The sequence below is a fragment of the Dermacentor variabilis genome, chromosome 9, assembly GCF_050947875.1.
Source record: "Dermacentor variabilis isolate Ectoservices chromosome 9, ASM5094787v1, whole genome shotgun sequence".
NCBI classification, from domain to species: domain Eukaryota; kingdom Metazoa; phylum Arthropoda; class Arachnida; order Ixodida; family Ixodidae; genus Dermacentor; species Dermacentor variabilis.
Genome location: NC_134576.1, coordinates 137,034,279 through 137,060,017, shown reverse-complemented (window position 1 = coordinate 137,060,017; position 25,739 = coordinate 137,034,279). Strand labels below are relative to the sequence as shown.

Genomic DNA, 25,739 nt, shown 5'->3' with positions numbered 1-25,739 from the left:
CAAATGATGAATATGTACCAGCTACCAATTTCAGTAGTTGCTACCAAAGGATGTATGCCAGCTAGCAACTATGATAGTTTGTACAAACTACCAAAATTGGCAGTTTTGTGCATATCCTGTGTTTGTATCATTATCCTTGCTGTTTTGCACCACCAGTTTTCCTTTGATATGAAAGATCAAACAGATTTAAACCAAGGTTCTGCTTGAGCAAGTCATTCTTCTTTTGACTCACCTGCTTCAGCAAGAGCAGCTGCAACTTCATTCTGAGGAGACACAAAAGGAGGGTTAAGTACACATGCTCAGAGTAGTGACAAAAATTTCTTTGCACACGCTGAACTTGGACATACCTGGGTTGAGTAGATGTTGCATGGAGCCCACCTCACGCTCGCCCCGAGTGCAACCAGTGTCTCGATCAGCACCTGTGGTGAGGTCAGTTTGTCAGTTAGCTTTCCAAAGAGGATACCTCCAATAAGTCTATGTGGTGAAAAAAAGCAGGGGCTCAGAATTAACAAAAAAGTTGCAGTTTTGCACAAAATGCACAGCAGTGATGTGACAGCTGGTGCAATATTATGCACAGTTAGGCCTTGCATGAAACAGTATGGTACCGGTTTGAGTAAATGCCCACAGATGTGGATATGATGAAAACTTTATGCAGAGATGACTCTAGTTCCAGTCATCCTCGATGATGATGATGATGATGATGATGATGATGATGTATTGGCATCCCCATTAAAAGGGGGTAGGGACAAATTGTCACCTAGCCTGCTTGAGTTACTCAGGTACGCTATTAATGCTTTCCTTTCTAGCATTTTTTGTATGCATCCCTTTAATCTTTGTCTACCTTGTACCCTGCCTATGCCTGTAATGTATCTGATCGTAGCAGTCTCTTCCCTGATTTTTTTCCCCCCACCAATACCTCGTTTCTAGAATTGGCACTTTCTCTAGTGGTGGATAAGTGAATGAAGAAAGACTGCATTCTTATTCATTATCTTTCCTATTCCACTATTGACATCTTACTGCTAACTTTAATTTCTTTCACCTCGGTACTAGTTTATGGATTAAATGCAGTGCATGGAATCAGCCAATCATAGAAAGTCAGCCAATCACAGCAGCCAGTCACCTTAGCACTCTCTCCAGCTGTTGCAATCTATCCTGCTGTAGCATTGCTGGAACAATTGAGAGATACATTTTTTACTGGTAATCTGTGGATCAGGAGTTTGAATCCTTACTGTTACTAGGTATTTTTTATTTCCTTATAACCTTCCCACAAAGCACTTTGGGATTCCTGCGATGGTCATTGGCACATACTGATGAGTCTTGCAGATATCAAAACGATAGGGGAGTTAGCCAACAATAGGCTGTATCACTGTAGAGGATCCATGATAAATGTCTGAACAATACATTGCGTAACATAGCACTGGCCTTCAGGAGCCAAGTCAGTCATGTCAGATTTTAATTTACTTCTACTATGTTTACCTTGCTTCAAGAACGTGAAGAAAGCACGGTCTACACTGACATTGACAGTGCGAACCATGAAGCACTTTTATGTTAATGTTCTATATCATGCAGCAGTTGCTGCCGTGGAACAATCCATGAGTGATTAACATATGTAAATAGCAACAAAACATCAAGAATAATTCAATAAATAATAAAATAAGAAATAATAAACAAAACAGCAAGAATAATTGTGTTACAGAGATAAAATATACAGATCAGGCACTGAGACAAAAGAATTCAGCACTGAATTTAATCAACAGGAGTGACCGAACAACTAGAATGCATTGCACACTAACGTAGCTTAACTAAACAGGAACACTGAATCAATTCCCCAGACTGGTAACCTATTTGCATTCACTAGGCAGGAAAAGGTTGCCAGACACCGCATAATGAAGACAAAATTTTCTGTTTCAATTTCAAACTTACCTTATCAATGCACTTGAAAGAATTCAGAATCGTGTGGAAAGATTCATTCATTCTTCGTATTCTTACAACACTAGCGTATCACTACTAAAAGCACAGTCCACATTAAACACGCTATCATCCCGGCATCGCATTGATTCGTTAATCCTCTTTCATAGGTTTTATTACAGCTCGCTCCATCATGCACCATATGTGTTGGCCCCACCCCCTCACCATTCCCTGCGTACAGGGCATTTCTTGCAAGTAACTCGTCCACGCATCCATACTACAACCTTCTCTGCATCCTTCTTTTGCTGATCATCAACAGACTGGAACGGCCTGCCCCGTCACGTAGCTGAAATCACCTGCTCATCGACGTTTGCTGATAAGCTTAATACTAACATTCTTCATTGAACTCATGTGGCCACTAATTAAAATAAACAACATTTGTAAATCCCACCCCTTATGTAATACACCCATTGAGGGGTCTTTAAAGAAATAAACGTGAAAGTGAAGTGCCGAAAGCTGAATGCCGGTGCATCAGCATGATGTGATGGATCGCAAATTGTTTCGCATATTTTAAGAAGAAAGAAGTACCCAAGAAAATCGAAACGAAATATTCAACAGTAATTGAGGAGGCAACATTTTGACAAGAGGCCTTGCCCTGATGAAGACAGGTGCCCTTGTAGAAACGTTGGTTCCAGCAACATCCTCAGTTCAAGAATAGTTAATTTTATTATGCTTGAATCGTTTTAGCACAGGAACACTTCTCAAAACATTATCTGTTGAATTTTTGGTTCCTTTGGAATGCAGTACAGCCATCGCTTATTGACAAACAATGAATTCCACCCAGACAAATGCTGCTGAAAACAACATCACGAAGATGTGCTACAGGAAGTTGAAAGATGGTATTGGCACCCTCCTTTAATTTTTCATGTGTTTTCTAGCTTACAAAGCTTCACCTCACAGTAAAATTAGCCTTTCTGCTAATAACATTTGGGAGTTTTACATGCCAGAACCCTGATGTTATTAACTCCGGATTAATTTTGATCACCTCGAGTTCTTTAACGTGCATCCATACCAAAACATAGAAGCATTTTTGCATTTCACCTCCATTGAAATGCAGCCATCATACATTCTGCTATTGCAGAACTGCAATTTACAATTATGATAGATCTTTACTATATTGCTTTTTCATGTCATTTATAAGCCATTTATAATCTATCACTGCCACCTCTTTAGTGGGAAGAGAAAACGGGTGCTGAACATGGCAGAGCCATACTCACGGCTGTCTGGGCATTGATGTGTGTGCAGCCGACGATCTTGGCACCCTGGAGCGGCTTGTCTTGCTCGGCCCGCTTGCGTAGGGCCATAATCCCGGGCATCTCCTGCTCGGCGATCTCGATCTCGCGCCGCCCAAACGCCGCCTGAGAGATGTTCTTGACGCAGAAGTCACTGAAGCCCTTGGAGTTCTTCTGGACTTTCTCGCGAGGCGACACGCCTTCATCATCGGAGCTTGTGTCTGTGTAAGAAGCTGGGCAAACCAAAGGAGAGAAAGAGACAATATAACACCTGCACGAGACTTGTGACAGGCAATTTAGAGTAAAACCTTACGTATAGTGCGAACCGATATATGATGTGCAGGACAATTCTGGGGCCGAGCAACACAAGAAGGAGAGGTAGAAATTAATAAAAAAAGAATTAAATTGTGCAAGGTCCTTGAGGTGTAGAGGACAAAATGATGTGACAGAATGACAGGTGGTATGCCAAAAATTGTATGATTTACATTCTGCATATTAGAGTTCTCCTTAAAATACTGTGTGCACATGTTCACACTAATTGCTTTCTGGCACATGCTAAAAGCTGCTCTCTTTTGTGGCACCAAGCACTAAACTTCTATATCTTGAAGCCTAATGTAGCGGATGAGCTTCACGATATAAGCTTTGTGTAGATTTTATTCTTATTGGTACACATGTCTCTACGGCTATCATAGCCATCAATTATGAAATAATGTGTTTACGGAATGCAAACAAAAGCTGGGAAATTTCAACCGGCCAAACAGCAAGTCGACAATGCAGACCATGTCATTGCGATGATCAAAAGCAGATCGAAAATGGCAGAACTCTGCACAAAAGCCTAAAGGTTTTGGCGATAATAACTTATACTAATTACCAAGATGAGAAAATGTAAAAGAGAACTCTCGCACATTGTACTGCCCTTTGAGGAAGAAGCTCACTCAAAGGTTGCATGAATCATCACAGCAATATTTACCTGCAGACTCATTTTTTGAAGGGCTCACAACCACTACATTCTTGGTTGACCTTTCACATAAGGTCAAGATTTAAGACAGAAAAAATATTCAATGTAAAACTTACAATATTTCAAGCAAGTTGATTGTGAGAAACACTTTTTATGTGACAAAAACATGCTCAGCTTCAGCTAAGAAAATGCCAAGCAAGCTTTCTAGTGCAGTGCACACCAATAACATGCTTTCTTTATGACATTCCTCGCAGAAACATGCAGGAACCCAAACTCGGAGGTAATTTGATGCAGTAAATGTCAAATTGAACATTGCAAGGCCAAGTTATGTATGTTCTTTTGAGAAACATCGCTAGCAGCCTTCTACCTGGACAATGAAACAAATAACCAAACACTGGCAGGTGTCAAAACCTTCTTTAGACCTGCACGATACCTATAAAAGCTGCATATTTTTGGCAATGCAAATAGCCTCCTCTCAGATTTATTTCACCATGTCCTTGACTTGCTTTATATCCCTTAATTTCTAAATCCCAGCACTAAAAACACGCGCAGGACGCAGAAGGGGCGCTATCGTGCTCGAATGTCTGATGTGCATCGTCGCTGCATCGGCTAGCGAGAGTGCACCCAAACAGGCATAGACCTCAGAGATCCCCAGTACGGAGCAACCGTGGAGTTTTCAGCAACATACTACGCGCCGTGCCGGAGGCTTCGGAAGCGACCTTGTAGTCACCTGCACCGATTCATCAGGTGCTTTGCGAGCCGCGAGATTAGCTTTATAGTAGAAGGCCGACATGTCCCGCTTGCGAACTATACGGGCTTGATTCCTGGCTGGAGGGAGATTTTTATCTCTCTCTCTCTCCCTCTCTCTCTCTCTCTCTCTCTCTCTCAGCAAAGGAACAGGAAGCAGTGGGAGACCCTGCTGCTCTGCTGAGAGAGAGAGAGAGAGAGAGAGAAATCTCGCTCCCGCCAGGAATCACTAGCTCAGACCGAGGAGACCAGGCCTAGGCCGTCCAGCTGGCCGAGACAGCCGCCAAGACCAAGTGGATCCCGGCCGTCTGCTGGACGGAAGGAGGCTACGCCCTCGCCGTAATTGCTGGCATCAATAAAGGTTGATTCTCTCCGCCTCTCTCGGCAAGCCCGCGTTCCAAAATACCCGGTTATCTTGGCCTGGAAGACGCACAGTGGCTTCTCGTGAGCAGCTCCGGTAGGTTCTCGAAGCGCTGCGACAAAGCTGTCTTCACCGCTGCGTCGTCTTTCGGTGGTTTCTTGAGTCTCTCCTCGCCCTTCATGACAGCGGATTCGAACTAAACACAGCCACGGAAACAACCGTTGCCGTCTTCTTCTTCTTCCTTTGTACGTCTTCGCGACGAACGGCTCGCGCGAAGAATTCACTATACATCAATGGCCCCGATCGGCTCTCGCCACGCGCTCCAAATCGAACACATGTGACCCTCGATTTTTACTGAAGAACCAGGAGAAAGAGATAAGCTTCACTAAACAAAATTACCGAGCTTAAATTACAGTTTTAAGGCACAGCGCAGAAATTTTCACTACCCCGTATCACTTGGTTGATACACAACGGCTTGATAAGGAGCAGTCCAGATCAGTTCGAACAAAACGCGCAAATGGCACTTATCTAACAAAATGATAGAGAGAAAAAAATAAGCATAAAATATCGCCACGCCATGATATGAAAATCTGAACACAAATGTATTGCATTCTTAATCCGCCATCTTGTTCATACGGTTGAGATTTACTGATGCAATATGCTTCGAAACCTTCCTCAATAATCGAAAATGAGTTTAGCAAACAACCTTCGCGATCTTGTCACCCTCCGTCGAAAAACAAAATAATAAGGAAAGAAGAAGAAGAAAAAAGAAGTGGCAAAGCCATAAGCGCCCCCAATGTGCAGAAAGGTTGTACTGATAAATTATATAATGACGAACCCCCTTCCCCACCGCCAGCCTCTCCCCTACTTCCTTCCCGTTCTTATAGAGTCCATCACCGAGCACTCCCGAACCACCTGCACAATGCTTGTCAGGAAGAGGACGACTGTGCCGACGTCTCCAACAGGCAAACCAATATTGCGTTGCCCTGTAAAGAGTGCTTCACATTTAGCGCTTCCGACATGTGGACAAGCTCCCTGTCAGCAAAGCTTTCGCCAAGGTCGCAAGCGACGTCCCACAAGACTAAACGAGAGTAAATGACAGAACTCATAGGGCACCCTGTGATATAAACGGAAAGGTCGCTACCGCGCGAACAACATCGATTTCTTGGTTTCCGTGCGTGGTCCATTTGCGCCGACCGAGAACAGCGCATCGCGAACGAATTATTGTTTGAAAATCAATGCGCAAATGCTCTTGCTGACAATCCTTCCGGACAAGAAAAAAAAAAGAAACGTCGTTGATAAATGTATTATCCTGCATCGTTTCTTTTATTTTTTTTCCCTAAAGCAACCATCGATTCCAGCCCGTTCCACTGGCGCACCCTCAACGGACAAGCGTAAAGCTGCACACTGCGAACGCAGTCTGGCGTGTGTAAATAAAGAGACGGCCATACAGCTACTGCAATCTAAGACAAACAAAAGCGGAGTGCGTATTATGCAATGGTAAACACGGCTGTGTACCTTCACTAAGCCCCATCCCATCATTGTGGGTGCGACGCTGATGAAAATGCGCGCCAGACATGTCGTTGCTCGCTGGCACGCAACACTGTACTTAACGACAACACGCACCGAGAGAAAAGTCATCGGAGCAGGATTTTACGAGGGCTTATCTGATAACAAAGCGAAACGCGGATCGCAAGCCGAGGGACAAACATCAGTTTTACGCAACGACACGCAGCTGACTGACAACGAAGCACCGCCCGAGTGAGTGAGTGAGTGAGTGAGTGAGTGCGCGCGTGTAGCTTATGCAGTGTCCCAAATCAAATTGCAGTACTACATCATCATCATCATCAGCCTGGCTACGCCCACTGCAGGGCAAAGGCCTCTCCCATACTTCTCCAACAACCCCGGTCATGTACTAATTGTGGCCATGCCGTCCCTGCAAACTTCTTAATCTCATCCGCCCACCTAACTTTCTGCCGCCCCCTGCTACGCTTCCCTTCCCTTGGGATCCAGTCCGTAACCCTTAATGACCATCGGTTATCTTCCCTCCTCATTACATGTCCTGCCCATGCCCATTTCTTTTTCTTGATTTCAACTAAGATGTCATTAACTCGAGTTTGTTCCCTCACCCAATCTGCTCTTTTCTTATCCCTTAAACGTTACACCTATCATTCTTCTTTCCATAGCTCGTTGTGTCGTCCTCAATTTGAGTAAAACCCTTTTCGTAAGCCTCCAGGTTTCTGCCCCGTAGGTGAGTACTGGTAAGACACAGCTATTATATACTTTTCTCTTGAGGGATAACGGCAACCTGCTGTTCATGATTTGGGAATGCCTGCCAAACGCACTCCAGCCCATTCTTATTCTTCTGATTATTTCCGTCTCATGATCCGGATCCGCCGTCACTATCTGCCCTAAGTAGACGTATTCCCTTACGACTTCCAGCGCCTCACTGCCTATTGTAAATTGCTGTTCTCTTCCGAGACTGTTAAACATTAGTTTTCTGCAGATTAATTTTTAGACCCACTCTTCTGCTTTGCCTCTCCAGGTCAGTGAGCACGCATTGCAATTGGTCCCCTGAGTTACTAAGCAAGGCAATATCATCAGCGAATCGCAAGTTACTAAGGTATTCTCCATTAACTTTTATCCCCAATTCTTCCCTATCCAGGTCTCTGAATACCTCCTGTAAACTCGCTGTGAATAGCATTGGAGAGATCGTATCTCCCTGCCTGACGCCTTTCTTTATTGGGATTTTGTTGCTTGCTTTATGGAGGACTACGTAGCACTACTTCAATTCCCTTCGATTCGGAGCGACCACTCCCTCCAGCCGAAAGGACGGCGGGAGCGGTCGCTCCGAATCAAAGGGTGGCGCGACAAGGTGTGCTGTTCGTAAAATAAGATTAAAAAAGGAACGATCATACAGGAGACCAGAAGGGGCCTGTGTTCGCGCTCGTACGGTACTTGGCAAGGAGCTCTCGGGCGAATAAAAATGACTAAAAGCTAGAGAGACGCGCATCTTGTCCTTATACCGTGGCGCACGCGCGACATCGCAACGGCGAAGTCCATAGTCAATACAAATTTAATCACGGTTGGCGCCAGCGCTTCGCATTCCATTTCAGGAGTAGTTGCGATTTCTGAACTCTGTACGACTCGAATCGACCCAATCGACTAGGAAAATACGGCGCCCGCCTACGAGGAGACGAAGGACGAGTTTGGTATCGGGGCAGGCTTATGCGGGCACTAACTGCTTGTTCTTCGCTTCCGGGAGCGAAAGAAGCGAACTAAAGTGCAAGCCGAATGTCGGATGTAAAAAAAAGTCTCGCCTCTCGACAAGGCCTCGTCGGCTAGCTACTGCGAACTTGTGGCCCGGACGTGGACGTTCTCAGTTGACAGCCCACAAGTGAGATCCATTTGGAGATGTTTGCCTGGCCAAACGCACCTATAGCGCATACAACTATGAGTAATAGGTACGATACGTGAAACAACACACATAAATAGTACGTAGACGCAACACGACGTACTATGCAAGCAAAGCAAACACGCACCGGTTGAACTGAAGTACTTGGTCTCTAGACCAGCGCCAAGAATAAAGGCGTAGAACGCTTTCGTTTTACACCAAGCACAATGCGCTCTGATACAAAATCCAAGTACATCGCTAAGCTCAGGGGACGGCAATTTGCGTGCTTACAATGCCTAGTGAGTGCATACTCTGCGGCTGCGTTCATTGAAGTTGGTCGCTTACGTTCAATGCGAAACTGAACGTAGCCTCTTTGGTTGCAGAGCGCGCGCAAATGCCAATGACACGGTCAGGAACTCGTCGCACATGTTTGCGTACGCATGACCATATAGCTGGTAGACAACAGCGACCACTCGCCGCCGGACCACAATGCCCATTCGACTACACGAGAAGCGAATTTCTCATCGGCTACGTGTTTCAGAAACAGGCGGGCTGATTCGTAAACACTTCGGGTGTGAGCACACGTCCGCCTCACTTATGGTTGAAGAGTCAAATATATAAAATTCAAGGCATATATCACAGAATCGTTTCATATACGTGACGCGCGTGTCTGCAACAGATCATAAAAAATTATTAGAGAATGATCACATTAGACGACATTAGAGAATGATGAAAGTAAACGCACACGCACACACACAGCATGCCCTGCAATTTCAGCAATTCTACACGACTAAACAAAAGTATATACCACGAAAAGAACTCAGCCGAACGGAAAATCAAACCAACGGGAGCTTGAACTGAAATATAACACAGTAACTTTAGAACCCCAGAGCGTCCATATAACGAACACGATTGAGACGAACTTCCCATGTCGAGAAGCACATAAGGCTTAAGTAAAAGAAGCAACCCCGCAATGCTTGCCCACAATTAAAAAGTGATCACAACACACACGTTCAACGCTTCTTGTAACTGCACTCTTCCACTTTATATGGCTTCCGCTGTTACGACTGCTAAGGAACACGGCGAATAAGGGACGACCGCCATTTATTACGCTTACCTAAAGCTTTTGCATACAGCACGCGTGCTCGCTTACCACTACGGCTCACCATAGCAACGGCGTGCAAACAACGACAGAACGTTTGGCGTGACTACGCGAGAAGAAAGATCGGGGAGGACAAAAGGGGGGTCGACAGCCAATTACATAGCGGGCCTGGAACCGGGAAGGCGCGGACATAATAAACACGGCCGAGAAAGCAGGCGCGAGTAATTAAACCGGCTAATATTCAGCTTACTTTCTTTTTCTTCTAATTCCATTCTTTAATTAGTTCTTTTCACCAGTTTCCAGAGGAACCTTAAGGTGTATTCTCACTGAAAGGACAAAACTAGGACACAACAGAGACAAATTAGGGAGGCTGCGAAAGTGGCCTGGACCGCTCGGACAAATTAAGCCGGCCTTCTTTCTTTTCTTTTCTCTCTTCGAGACTCCCAGCACGATTTTAATCCTCGCTTCACTTCCCAAAATTTTACATTTTCGTAATCTCTGTTTCCGTTGGTCACTGCTGCGCTTCGTCCGACAGCGCGAGGAGCTCACGCGCATGCGCCCTGACTGTGAAACCGTGCACACACTGCCCCCCTATCCACATATTTCTTCTCTCTTTTTTTTTCTTCTCTCTATCCTTAAAGTTCCAAAGACGTCGCCCACCAACTCGCCCGCGCTTATTATCTCGCGCCGAATATTAATTAGAAGCGCGCGCCTGCCAAAATTAGAGCCCAGGAAACGATCGTCACCCAGTAACCGTCAGATAAGTAAAAAATCTGCTTAGTTTTCTTTACTCACCGTTACCCGTTTTCCTTGTTATTCATTTCTGTATCACACTCGTTATGATCGACGTAACATGCTCCCACCTGGAGTGAGTTACTTCACTCTACCGTCACCTGGGGTCTCTAGCACACTTTGGTATGCTAGAGGTATTGGTGCCAAAAGAAAGAAAACAGAAAGTAAGAATTCTTTAAGGACGCGTTGTCGACATACTTTTTTTTCCTTTTCTTTCTAGGCAAGCTCTTCTTAAATTTACAATCCAACAGAGTATCTCAGCCGCCTGCGAGGGAGCGCGGTACGGAAATTTAGTCGTCGCTCATTGGGGTCGTTGGCCGCACGAGCCATTAATAACGATTTCGAACCTGGCGGTAATCAGTTATGCGGGTTGAGCCTCTTCTCGTAACGGCTAGAGGAGAGCGCCGAAAAGAAAGGATAACGAGTCAGAAGGAAACGGCGGCCCGAAAAATTGCCGCACCCTCTCCAAGATTAAATATAACAGGCGCCGGAAAGCGTTAATCAGAACGCAGGAGAGCGACTCTCCGGCAAACGTGGCTGAAGGACGGCCAAATGGCGACGAGAAGTGGGATGAAAGCGTAGATAAACCCCGGATGTGACAGAAAAATGGGTCTTATAACTGTGACTCATCTTTATATCGGATCGGTGATATCGATGAAATATCACGTTAATTTCTCGCCATCAATTCAATGTATCACGTATGATTGAGTGCCCCGTACAATTCAACAAGAAAACGGAAATAGCGGCATTACTTCGTATGCGTTTTATTTTGCGAACATTTTTTCGTACAAACAAAATTACATAAGAATACTCGATTCGACAGCTTCGCTACCTGAAAAAATAGGCGAAGAAACAACAGAGCGGAGATTAAGCAGAGCCGACAGAGGTCACATCGTCAAGTGTCCAAGGGCGCACAGTAACGAGCTGCAGTGGAGAGCAATCAATGTCGCTGACGCTACGCGGGCAAAGCGGGTAGGGCGAAGCGTGCCCATCAAGAGAGACGAGAGAGAGGGGGGGGGGGGGGCAGCGTGCGGCATGGTAGGAAGAGACGGCACGTGTCGGTCCCTATCTTCCGGTCCGCGCATGACTGGGGTGGGGAAGGATAATTGCCCCGCGGGCGGGGATGGTGTATAAAGTGAAGAGTAGAGCAGTAGGTTACACCACCGGAAATACGGGTCGACGCGGCCGTCCCTGTCTCTGCCGGTTAATCACCCGCCGCGGGACGGCTAATGATCGATCAGCCAGGCCACACAGCGCGCAGCTTGGCCTGCTGCTGTTCAGGCATGCGGAAGCGCCGATCGCCGCAGCCTGCACCGAGCCAGCGAACCTATTCGGCGCGGATTTGTGGGTCGCCCTATGGGATGGGCCCACGCGCGCTATACAGCTTCCTTGAAAACGCTCGGCCTTTAATGCGAAAGCCGACGGCGCCGGAAGCGGGTATGCGGCAAATTAAGCGACGCGGAGAGAAAGGAGGCTTAAATGAGCTGAGCCCTTCCTAAACGAATCAAATAAGAAATGCCTCACAAACCGCAGAACAACATAACAGGCAGATTTAGTTGGGCGTCCGCAACCACCCATGTGCGCAGGGCGTGAGGTGCGTAGCGTAGCGCGCGCGCGCACAATACGGCAGTAGTTGGTCGGACGCAAAAAGCTGGCGAGGAGATTACTGACTTGCACGCGTAGGAACCACTAGTGTGCAACTCAGCGCCGCCACGTGCCACCTTCTGAAACTGCGTAGCCAATATCAGCCGACACGAAGGCAAACCACAAGCCGGAGTCATATCTTCGGTATGGTGCCTATCTTCGGCAAGAGCGATATCGAAAAGACCGGCGCTGGGTGCACACACGTGGTAGCAGACGAGCCCAAGTGGAGTCCGCTGCTGCCACGCAACTCTCGTAGACATGCGAGAACACGCGAGAACGTCCCGCAAAGGCCGCTGAGCCCGCAGCGGACGCTACGCAGCTTTTGAAAAGCTGCGGGCGCACGCACGATACCGTGCGTGCTCCTGAGTACTGCGCATGCGCACTGATGCCTCCGCGGGTTTGTTGCGTACGCAGAGCTGCTGCGGACGCCCAACTTAAAACTGTCTAATGACTGTTCCCAATCTAAGTGAAGAGAGAAAGGCATGACCAACGGCCCGTCAAATGCCACGTGTTTTCTCTCTCTCTCTCTCTCTTTATGTGTCCATTCGTTTTCGTTTCAACGTTCATATATATATATATATATATATATATATATATATATATATATATATATATATATATATATATATATATATATATATATATAATTTCAGTTGTTTGTGAGGAGGCGCTCAACATGAATTACGTGCACCTAAATTTGTGTAACCGGATGTTTTCGCATTTCAACGCATAAGCACGATGCAATGGCACACTCGGAACACTCGGAAAGACTTTTGCGACAAAGATAAATAAGTGATATGCATAACCGCAAATCTGTTGGCAATATAAATCATCTCGCAAGTTATGCGACGAGCCCGTTTCCCCTTACGCAATGCCTTCTTACGGCTACTTCTCGCTCTATGTTTTAGAAAGCAAATTAGGATTAGAGGGAATGCCTGCGTATATCCTCCTATAAGGACCCTTGCTATAATACCCTTGCGCAGTATAGTGCACAGTGTTTTCTATCATTCTCGAAATAATTAAGAAACAATTGCGTGACATGTTAACCCAGTATCGGAGCTCAGGTGCACGCAGAACTGCGTGAAAGTGGCTTAATCGTATTTTCGCCGCCAGCGTTCAAAAAATTTACACTAATTTGACTTACGCCGTTGTGTCGCCACAGACGACGAAAATGAACCGCCACGTGGGTTTCGGAAAGAGCAAAAAAATCTAATGTAAATCCTGGACGCAGCATCAACGTGGCAATTAACCCACCACTCGATGCTGCATGTTTGTATTATTATTATTATTATTATTATTATTATTATTATTATTATTATTATTATTATTATTATCATTATTATTATTATTATTATTATTATTATTTGCTTTATTTTCTTTTGAGCCTTAGGCGAGTGCCGGTTGATTTGACAATGCTTATCTCTGTTTTTATGCAAAGAAAGCAAGCTTTCTAGCACATCAAACATCCGGAGATGGTTACTTTGTCCGTGTACGCGGAGGTGCTGTTTCTTGCATCCAACACTGACATACAAAACAGAAAATCCATTTTCCACGTTCACAACATACCAGTGAATAATAAAAAAACTGTATCGAAAAGATATTACGTCACCGAGCTGCCTTTGGGTCTCGGGAGGACGCGGAGCGCAACAATGGTATAACGCTGCTATGCGGGATGGAAATAGCTACAGCGGTTGCGCAACCTTTTATGTCTCGTCACTTTAGTTTCTTTCTATTCAAGGTAAGTGCTCCAACAGTACAGAGCTGTATAAAGGCGAAATTCCTGGGCCCCCTCACGCGCAGCTAACGTGAAATAAAACCGAAAAAGAAAGAAAGAAAGAAAGAAAGAAAGAAAGAAAGAAAGAAAGAAAGAAAGAAAAGAGAAAATAAAAGCACCCCGCGTGCACGCTCACATCGCAAAGAGCAACGCACATCGACACGGAGAACGCTCGCAGCTCGAGATGGAAAGAGCCGCAACGACGTACATCGGCAGATTCGATCACACTGCGTGCACTTCACTTACAGGCCAAATTTCCTATTTCTTTTTTTTTTCTTTTCTCTGCATAGTCTAGCTCGTAGGTGATCAAACAGCGCGCACGGACTCGCATCGACGTGAAAGACGGATGCGCTGCGATGCGGAACGATGCGAGTCGGAACAGCGCTGGGCTCAATCGCATTGCACGTGGAACGTGGATCGATTCGCTCGCGCATACTACACGAGAATTTGACCGCGGAGGTAACAGAGAACGATAGAAAGGAAATAGAGAGAGAAAAAAAACGAAACACGAAGGAAGAAGGACGGAATGAACTAAAGAATGAACGCAAGATATTAAGTAAATAACAAGGAAGGAAGGAAGGAATTACTGCATTATTAATTACTCATAGGAGGTCTCTCTGACAGTCTGGTAATTTTGGGACTTCCTCGTGTACTAATGATGATTGAATAAAATGAAATGAAAAACAAATAATTAAGATAATTCAGATTAGATAGATAGATAGATAGATAGATAGATAGATAGATAGATAGATAGATAGATAGATAGATAGATAGATAGATAGATAGATAGATAGATAGATAGATAGATAGATAGAAGCAAGAAAGAAGATAAAAACCAAATGGCAGGACAGACGGCCAATGCCCGCGAGGACACAAGTGCGTAAGTCCAAGTGGACCAATTCGAGTTCGTTTGCGAAGCAGCATGTTCCCCTCACGAGTATACACCACGGTCGAGCAAAGTAGCCCCGAGGAAGACGGTTTGAGCCAGCGACAGGAGAGAGGCGGAAGAGCGGAAGAAATTCCTGGAACGAAGTATAACAAAAGCGAGGGAGGCACACAGACGAGTACACAGCAGGAAAGCTGCTGCACAGGGGAAGACAACAAGTGAGACAAAAGGAAGTGAAAGGGAACCAAGGCAACGACGTACCGTGGAGAAAATTCCGCACCCAGCGGCCCACGAAGAAAGAAAGAAAAAAAAGGGGTGGGGGGGGGGCGAGCGAGAACAAGGATACAGCCGGACGACAAATGAGCGAAATTCGCCACGACCGGCGAACGAGAAAACAGCGAGACATCCCCTGCGGACAAGATTCGCCTGGAGCGGTGAGCTGCGCCGTCCGTCCAGATTCTTCTTTCTCACGGCAGACCCGTCCCTCTTGACCGTGCTAGGAGGGCGTCGGGAGGGTGTTTAGCGAAGTCGATGTACTGTATACACACACTGGCGTCCACCGGAGTGCACTTCCGCTCGCCCTCGAGCAGCTGTCGCGCGCACGAGTGTTACACGTTATCTACGTCTCTCTCTCTCTCTCTCTCTCGAGGAAAATAGGAAACCCCCACGCGCCTGTCTTACCCTTCGATGAGGTAAAGCGATTGGCGATATCCGCGGGGGAAATCGCGTTCGCTGCATCTCGCGTAGCCGGCTTTGCCGTTATTCTGACCGCCGGCCCTGCGCAGTGTGGTTGCTGCTTGAGAGCATATAGGCCTCGCAATATTAGCTTACGAGGCAGGAGCAAGGAAATCCACACCGTACGGGGACGACTCGATCGGGAACCCTATAGGAGCTGTGACATTCGTGCTGGCTGGCTGGCTGGATGGATGGACGGACGGACGGACGGACGGACGGACGGACGGATGGAGAAACTTTATTCTAGTCCATCAGGTCGCGCCAATTCCCTAGCCCGAAGCGGGTCGCTCCCACGTTGGGAACGAAAGGCCAAGCCTTTCGGCCACTTCACGGGCCCATTGGATTGCCCACGGCTGTTCTTCGAATGTGAGACCGCGCAGAGCTGTGTTAGCACCGCTCTTCAGTGTTGTCCTTGTCGCTGCGCAACGCGGAGCAACGCCAGAGCATATGACTGAGATCTATGGTGTCGTTACATTTATCGCATGGCGTAGGTGTAAGGAACGCCGGATAGATCTTGTTGATTAGAAGCGGGTTCAGATAGGTTCTTGATTGCAAGAGCCTTAGCGTAATAGCCTGAGCTTTATTTAGTTTGCTGTGCGGAGAAGGGAGGCAGTAGCCAATTACGACGCTGGAGTGGCACACTTGTTTTGGCGAGGGAGTGTCTTGGCGCTCATTGGGCTTCACTAACAGAGTGCGTGTATATCTAATACTAAACATGACTAACCATTGTATGACTAATGGTCATGCGTCAGCAAATCCTCGGCAACTATATGTTCACCGCAAATCAGGCGCCAGAGCCACGCCACGGGTAGCAAGCCTGAAAAATGTAGTGGCTCTGATTTCTTCGTCGGAGATATCTGGGAGAAACCTTCGTCCTGCCGCGAACCTAAAAGGTGGAACGTGATCGCGTTGATGAGGACGCCAATGAAATCGCCGTGGGTAGCAAGAACGCACCACTTCGGTGCACCAAAGTGGTGCGTCCTTGCATCATGAGCACCACCATGGTAGTGCTCATGATGACAGCGACACTTCCGTGGTCACAATTTTTGGACGTGAGCTTTGCTTTTTTCAGATTTCTTACACACACGCGCACATATGTCTGTGCCGAAATGCGGCCAGAGTAACAAAAAATAATAATATCGCGCGCAAGAAGAATGGACGTGATAACATAGCGAACAACAAGCGATGAAAGTCGCTGGGCTTTTTCAATGGCGGTAGCCTCGGACGTGACCTATACGCCGAATTTGGCAGAGCAATAAAAACAACAACCTAGCTAGCCCGACTGCGACAACGAATAAAATAACTCTGATAAGCCATCCGAGAGACAAAGTAACAATGCATTGCCATCAGAACGGGACATTACCCGTGGCGTTGCCCCGCGGGCTCTGCTATCCAGCCTTGTTTGCCGTCGACGAGTGACCCAGCCAGAGAGACCCGTCGTGGTCGCTGAAGGCAACAACCGATAGAGCTACACGGCACACACAGATCGAAAGAAAACAGAACAAAGCACGTTCGTGACGAAGTGCCGCTGGGAAAGCGGCTCCACGTATAGCCGAGCTCAGTTTCGGCAGTTCTGGGCAATACCGTGAATGCCGCGACTGCAGCCTTCCCGTTTAAAGAAAGTGTGAAATGCGCTCCGCGGCACCCGGCGGCCTTTCAAGATCTGTGCCAATCGTATACTCCTTTGCAGCGACGGTTATAAAGCCTAGCTTTCAAAACTTTCGAAAGTCATGTATTTATATACGACTTTTACATATATATATATATATATATATATATATATATATATATATATATATATATCCTACCGCGAAGCTATCAAAGCAGCTTCAATGCGACAGCGCAAGCCTTTCTTTTTTTTTCCAAGCTGCAATTTACTTGATTTACTCAGCGCGCAGGACCGGCTCCAAAGAGAGAGAGAGAGGGATATTCATTATGATAGAAAAGCTAAGAGGTCGGCCTGAATCAATGTTCTCACCTGCTACTCGGCGTTGGGGGAAAGGGTGTAGAAGGAAAGAATACGAAAAATCTGCACGGAACTACACAAAAAGAACTCCGTCTACACACACGCATCCGCACTACGGAGATTCGAAAGAAACGCTACGCGTGTTTGCTGCTGCGCTACTGGGATCCGTTGCTCGTTAAGCGTCGGCTGCGCCCGTTGTCTGCACAGTGCACGCAACAGCGCATACGTGAGACGAGTGCGGTGGGCGATAAGGAGGTGGAGGCCCAGAGGTGGAACTTTTTTCTTTTTTTTTTTTTGAGAGACCGCTGCGTCGTTCGAGGTTTTCCGCATTGTCTGCTTCCCTCGCGCAAATACCCAGCTTGCAAAGAGACCCTGAATGCACACTAGCATATATATATATATATATATATATATATATATATATATATATATATATATGCGACCGTGATACGCCCGATGTGCCCCTCCCTGCCCTTCCTCCAGTCTAAGTAACGCGGACGCTGGAAGGACGACGCTACTGCTCTTACAGCTAGGATGACGCTTTTGGAACCGTGGCCTCCGAGATCAGCTTACCATCATGCCTTATTTGGCCCGATGTCACGACAGAAGGCGCAAGCCACTGTACATATACAATAAGTGCATTTCAGGGTGTTTGTGAAATTGTTTGCTGCGCATGCGCCGTTGCTTCTTTCGTCTGGGTAAGTAGGCAGCATATTTCCGTTAAGAATTTCACTAGCAAATTAAGCACGTACGCTGTCTTCAAGACCATGTCTTGCTCTGCCATGCACAGAGTACTCGTCCCGAGTTGGGAAACGTGAACGTGATGTCAGTGATGCTATAAATAGCCCCAGGGCAAGTCAGCGTAGCGTGTGAGACGAGCACGGGTATGTCGAGATAATGCACACACCGGATCATTCCGCGCGGTGCTTTTTCAATTCCAAACTGAGCGCGAGTGTACTTTGAAGTCCACGGCCGGCGCTCTCGTACAGGCTTACAGCACTTACGTCGTCGCGGAGCACGATATTTACGCGCCGTTCAATACGGCTTCTTCCCACACAAGCCAACACACCGAGCACTTCACCGCGCATGTGCTTTGGGTGAATTGGGTGACCTTAAATCCTGTCAACGGCGTCCGTACAATGCAGGATTCTGGTCTGTTGTCAGATAACGAGCTTACGCCACGCGTTGCTCGTTTACATAGGCGCCCCGAGCGGCGCTCGCAGCGAGGATTACGCGAGCAACGAGATAGTACACTCCGGTGCTGCGCAAGGGACCCTTCCTGCACTCAATCTGGGCACGCTCCCGCGCACACAACCGTTAATACACTCAAGCTCCGGTGCAAACTCGGCGCTCACCGATCCTTCCTCGAACCGTTAGTTCCACGCAGCAAAGCAAGCAGTTAAAGAAGGCCATTTCTTTTGCCCAGCGACAGAGTATACAAGTTGAAGCGCGCGCTAAAAAAAAAAAAAGAAATATGGATGATCAAGGCATACCCGCGAGAGGATAGAACAGCCTGCCACCTTGGACACCTGAACGTCGTTTGCGTTAACTCGACCCGGTCGCATGAAGTCGGAAGTAGGGCTGACATTTTTTTCATAGCTGATGTTACGACCCTTTGATCACTGAACAAATTATTGTTTGCGGAGAAGCCGGCGACACAATGGTTGCCAACATTTCCAGCTTCATCCACTCACTCGGGGCTGACCGAAACCGACCCAGCGGCCTTTGCAATGCGTTGCATCTTGCCGGCGGGCTGCATAGTGTGCATGACGCCGCGACACAAGTCTCGATCCGACCCGCAAGCGTTTACGCAAACCCGCCAACGGAAGTTAGACTCGACTCCTCCGAATTCATGTAAACGTAGACACTGCCGTATTACTTTCAGCCTCTCTAAAAGCGCACACGACGGGAGTAGGGGGAGAACTAGACGGGGCACTGGCGCCGCATGCTAGATAGGTGGGTGGGTGTCTGTGCCAGCAACGTCTGCCAGCGTCTGAATTCCGCCTGTTCTTGACCGCCTGTCCGCGCCGATCGAAATGCCGACAGAAAAAGAAAAAAAGAAAAGACAACCAATGCGAGCCTCACACTCCCTTCGCGTTATGTTTCACTAAAGTGTCGAGAAGCAGCGGCGGTATATTTGCATGCGGAAAGGCTGGATGTAGGAAATGCCTTCAGTTTAGCTAGACCTTGTCCAGCTGGCTATACACTATACGTGCGAGGACGCGAATGCTGTAGTGAAAGAGAGAGAGAGAGAGAGAGAGAGAGAGAGAGAGAGAGAGAGAGAGTGAGATAATCAGATTCGTCAAGTGCGCTAGACAAGCCGTATAAGCGTGTATACAAGTCGTATCCACTCAAGCACTCAAGCTGCCTTCGGGTTTACCCCAAAACCGCTTGCATGGCTATGAGGGCTGATGAGCGGTGAGGCTCTTCACAAATCGGCCGCACCTTCGAACGGCCTTTAATCACATGCTGCACTATCGCATTGGACTGCCCGACTCTCCCATGCGCATTCAATGCAGACGTGCTGAGCAGACTATCGAGCACGTATACCCTGCCACTCCCACTTCGCCGAAAATAACGCCTGGGATTTCAGTGTGCGTCGAGCACGAATACTGGACGATGCGCATTTTTACGGAAATAATTGTAAGGCGTGCGAACGAGTGAGAAAGTACAGATACTCGTTGGGGCTACAACTGGTTCACACCTCTTACGACGCCTTGGCACGCGGCTTGACGGAAGCCGTACTACATCAGAAAGAAACGAGTTATCGGTATCGGCGATACGTCTGTGCCCCTGCACAGCAATGATAGTGAGTTATTCGCGCGTACGTTAGAATAGGCACGCATTTACATTGCAATCTGCACTTTTTTTCGGTGCGTTAGAATGTTTGCACACGCTAACACCTTCATTAAAAAAAAAAAATGAAACACTGTGCCATGTCTTCTCCGATTAAACGAAGTTGCGGGTGATGCTCTTTCCAGTCCGGTCGTTTCTTCACGCGGTTTCGTACCTTCCCTGCAGTACGTGCAAGGAGCGAGAACGCGCTCTGGGGCAAGGACGCTCGCTGAGCGAGTCGTACCAACGCCTGCTAGGTAGCGCAGGGCCCGTGCAATTCGATCCACGACGCCATGCTACCTTGCCCGATCGCCATATAACCTAACAGGGCTGCTCCCGAGTACAAGCCGCGGCGATTTTGACGTCGCCGCTTTTGTCAAGCCTCACTCGGCAGTGGAAATTTCGGTCCAAGTAGCATGACGTCATAAAGCAGAGTGCACAGGTATATCAGGCGTTAGGCGTATACGCCACAGTCCGAGGCCAGACCGGCACTCAACGACTCAACTACAGGCATATAAACTTACAGAGAGGAGGCGGATCGATGCACTGCAGAATGCACGAAACACGCAAGCCGCACAGCGCGCAGGTAAGGCGCGCGCGGATTAAATGTGGGGAAGAAGGCGGACGAGGGCGTCGCGACTGCACGGTGTCAAATGGCGCGGCACAGACCGAGCGGGCGATAGGGGTCGAAGTTTCTGCAGAATGCCTGAGCGACACTGAGACAAGCGTTCCTAATTGCCGCCTCCGCGCGGCAGTCGGCTGGTGAACGCTGTGCACCGCCGTGCCTTTAGATGAGGTTGCGCTACGCACCGGTCCCGAGGAGTGGGAGAGGAACGGAATTACGCGGGGCGCGACGGCATCCGCATTAACGGGTCTGGGGCGAGCACGCGCCGCACATATAACCCTTTTCGCTAGGCCAAACTGCGCACACACGCATGCGAAGAGCGTCAGCGGGCGTTGACGGCCCAATTTATACTAGGGCCTCCTCTTTCCACGGCTCTGCATGCATCGAGATGAGAGAGCATTCATCATGCATACTCCCTCAGAGCGACCGAGGTGCCGCGCATTAGAGGCTGGATGTCGGGGCGATTCTTAAAGTATAAGGCACGGTCCGCGATGGAAGCGTGTTTTCTTACTTTCATAGAGGAAGTCATAATGCACCATGACGCGCGGAGATGGAAGCTATATAGGAGTAGTTCACCTACCAGCCACAATTGTAGCCGATATTGGTTGTACAACTCTATCGATCAGCAAAATATAGCGAAATCGGTCAGCACTGCGCGTTTCCACTGGGACATCATATAGTAAAGCCGAACTTAGGTCGAACACCTAGTTTCTGTGAGGGAAAGGAACATAATAAAATAAGAGACCGAGCTAAGCGTCGTCAGCTCCATCTATTGAAGTACATGGACTGTCGTCGTCTTCATGTGACGTGGCAGCATGTTGTACTAGACGCGTTTGTATGGTCCGGTCTTGGCCGCCGCATGCAACCGCATTTGGGTACAGAGGAAAATAAATTTTAAAAATTATTTGTGCGGCTTAATTAAGTTACCGAAACTTGGTTATGAGGGACGCCGTAATGGAGGGATTCAGATTAATTTCGACCACCTGGGGGTTCTTCAACGTGCACCAATGCGCGGTACACGAGCGTTTTTTGCATTCTGCCGTGCCATAAGAATGCGGCCCCCGCAGCCGGGATTGAACCCGCGACTTCGAGCCCAGCAGTGCAACGCCACAGGCGCTCAGCTACCGGGGCGTGAGAGGCATGTAACCAGCCGGGGCACCGACATGGCCGCTTACAACTTAAAGGACACGCACGTGACAGGAATAAGCTTGGATGTGCTGGAAGCCTATTATGTTTAAAATATAATAATAATAATAATAATAATAATAATAATAATAATAATAATAATAATAATAATAATAATAATAATAATAATAATAAAGTGCGCGAATGACGAACCGAAAGACTCCGGCAGGCCCTAACAGTTTCTTACATAGAGTTATAGAGTCTTTCACTATAGAGTGAGAAACTCTACGGACGGGCAGCCGCTTTCTTCTATGCTGTTGGTTTTGATTTCAGTTCTGCTAGCTGCGAAGCATCGATGGTAGGGTGGTTTCGCTCTTATTCAAAATTCAACGCAGCTGTGCCAGTCTCCTGCAGAGACTTAAGCTGGCGGTGGCGTTTACGCGTGGTATACGTGCACCTCATGCGACGCACCGAGTCTCCAGACTATCAACTGTGCAATGTGAAAGAGACTATAGGCCACGTGCTGTGTGACTGCCCTCAGTATACGTGGAAGAACGCCAAAGTTGAGCAATGTCCTTACGCGCCTCGGCAGCCCGCCTCGGTCGGAGGACGTTATTTTAGGCCCTTGGCCAGACGTTAAATCGAGTTTTAAGGCCATCCAGTACTTACTGGATATTTTTTTAAAGCACGGGCCTGGACTGTAGGCTTTAAGTAGTCCAAATAGCTTACCATATGCTTTACATCTTTCCTCGTCATCGTCATCCATCACGTGCCTTTTCCTTCCCTCTTTCTTTCCTTCTTCCCTTCCCCCAACGCATAGTAGCTGGATGGCGGAATGTGCCTCAGGCCAACCTCTCTGCATTTCGTATCATTAAAGCTTTCTCTCTTTCTCTGCTTCGGCGCAGGCTCGCAGCAATTTTCCGCTAAAACGCCGCTTTGAGGCAGGATGGCGCAAAGGCCCACTCTCGGCGCAGTTTGGCGCAATTGGCGCAGCTTTTCTCCCACTGAAAATGTACTAATTCTGCATCATACTGCCCGGCTCTGTTAAAAAAAAATGTTCAATAATTAGAGCGCAAGACACGCCTGAATAATGAGCATCATAATTCTCTCTTCATGAGGTTAGTAAATCCCTATCGGAAGGAAGTACCGTATAACACAAGAACAACAGAAATATGGAATGTTCCGTATTGCCGCACTGGTTATGGTCAGCAAATGCTTCACAGCGAACTTCCGCCTTTACTAAACGACCATAATAAAAAAAATTATATTCGCGAATTAGAATTATCTGGTTTACACACGTTCTTTCTAGCATATGATTGTCTTTTAGAGCGGCCTTTGATTTGTATTTATTTGTATTCTTAAATGCCACTATTGTAATACGTACGTTGTAACGAAGAGTTGTGCTGACGTACGATGCTGATGTGAAGTGACGTATGCTAATGCATGACGCTCTGTGTAGTGCAGCAAACTAGTGACGTGTTTGCTTTGACGGTTTCGTCAAAGTGTATGACAATGTTGTGTTTAATTTGATGGTTTCATTAAAGTGTAAGTAAATGTAAACAAAATTATTGTGCCTCTGCTGCTGTCTTTGCCAGTATGGAGACGAAGGACTCCCTCAAGCCATCCTTGAATAGCTTTTCCCTTCACCTCCCATCACATGCATTGTGATAAATCAATCAATCAATCAATCAATCAATCAATCAATCAATCAATCAATCAATCAATCAATCAATCAATCAATCAATCAATCGTTTTCCGCGGGTCTTATTTATACTTTGCGCCACAGTACGTCGAATTAAGTTAAAGAACCCCAGGTGCCTCAAACTTAATTTGGAACCCACAACTATAACTCAACCGCCTTGGGCCTATAGCTTTCGGGACTAGAACCCGTCAAGTATCATTAATTCTTCCGAGCCTCCTCCCACGTCACTCCCATCCAACACTTTTTTGTGATCGCCGTCTCCCGGAACGCGCAAGCTGCTGTCTGATGGAATTGACCGCCTGCAGAAGAACGTTCGCGCACGTCCGGTTTCCGGCGCGTTAATTAGTGAAACCTCTTTCACGAATCCAAGCGCAGACGAGACCGGAATAAAAATAGTCGAAACGAATTACGGCTTGCGAAATGTCCGCAGCATCGGCGGGCAGGAGTGGTACTTAACGGCAATTTTAGCTGGAGATAGACATTTATATACCTTTAGTTTTTTTTTCCTCTCTGAAAAACGCCGATTATGCAGGGACGAAACTCGTTATCGCGCTGTCGAGAACAGTCGGTCGCCGGCATGAATTTTGCATTGCAGCACAATAATGGGAGGCGAACGCTAAGGCGCTTAACGTGCAATCGACTCGTAAGTCTTGAAATAAAGAATTGACATCAAGGTCCATCTATATATCAAGATAACAAAATTCAGGACGTCAGGTGCTGCACGAAGTACGAAGCAGATTTGTTGAATCCCAGCAAACCGCCATACAGGGTGTTGTGTGTGTGTGCGTGCGTGCGTGCGTGCGTGCGCGTGTGCGCGCGCGCGCGCGTGTGTGTGTGTGTGTGAGTGTGAGTGTGAGTGAGTGAGTGAGTGAGTGTGTGTGTGTGTGTGTGTGTGTGTGTGTGTGTGTGTGTGTGTGTGTGTGTGTGTGTGTGCGTGCGTGCGTGTGTGTGTGTGTGTGTGTGTGGGCGAACATGTGAACGTTGTGGCGTCGGGGGCTGCGCGATAATGTAGCAGCAGTGCGCAACATTGCATACTGAGGGCTGGCTGATGACTGCTGGTGGTTCTTATGTTCCGTAGCATACGCTGAATTGTCCACTCTTGTCATAGTCGACAATATCGTCGATCCTCTCAAGAAAAAAAGAAACGAATTCCTCGACCTGGGTCCCAGCCGACGCCTGTCCAAGTGGTTTTAAAAGCAATTCACTACGTCTTAAAAAAAGAAAGTACTACGTAACCGTTATGTCCTCAGACACCTCACAATTGTGTGCAGACAGTTCTTCTCACAACTTCGTTCTTTTTTTTTTAATTATTTCTGTTGTTTCCCCTTCCGCTACAGGGCATCCAACCGGACGCGCATTCTCGTTAACCTGCCTGCCTCGTCTTATATTCATCTCTCCCTCTAACTAATAATTTAACATTTATCACGGTGTAGTGAACGGGCTTCTGTTGACAGGACGCTATAAACGTCTCATGAAATATAAATCAATAAGATTTTATAAAGCCCAGGGTTTCAAAAGGGCTACTTCTGAGTCCAGAGGAGCTCAGTGAAAACTCAAAAACAATGTGAAGTCCATTTTTAGTAAGGCTGCCTGGAGTTGCAGTGCTTTGCCGCCTACTGATAATTTACTCCGGTTGAATGGACGAGTTTCTATCGACAAGAAACCACAAACATGTCATAAATACCTAATCACGTCAACCTTACGAGACCCCAAGTTTCTATATTGCACCTTCGGACTCTGTAGGAGCTCAGTAAAAATTCAAACGCAAGCAAAGTACATGTTAGTATGGGCTTGTGGAACTGGCGCTCTCCTTTACGCTGATCGTTCATTCCGATTCAACCCGCGGGTTTCTGTAGACAAGACACCATAGACTTCTCATTAATAACCAATCGA

The 25,739-nt window shown here is 47.2% G+C and overlaps 1 protein-coding gene across 9 annotated transcripts in view; it reads right to left on the bottom strand.

Moving 5' to 3' along the window:
• LOC142557637 (adenosylhomocysteinase-like 1) overlaps positions 1–25,739 on the bottom strand; it is a 271,459-nt gene that overhangs the window by 19,274 nt on the left and 226,446 nt on the right. For 8 of the 9 annotated variants that reach the window (XM_075669613.1, XM_075669611.1, XM_075669612.1 and 5 more), the window contains 3 exons: positions 3,186–3,433; positions 348–419; positions 233–263 (listed from right to left, as the gene is read on the bottom strand). In XM_075669613.1, coding sequence (XP_075525728.1) covers positions 233–263; positions 348–419; positions 3,186–3,433 — 351 coding nt within the window. Of the gene's footprint in view, positions 1–232; positions 264–347; positions 420–3,185; positions 3,434–5,338; positions 5,463–25,739 lie in introns of those variants that run through there. The other variant, XM_075669619.1, reaches the window with a different exon arrangement.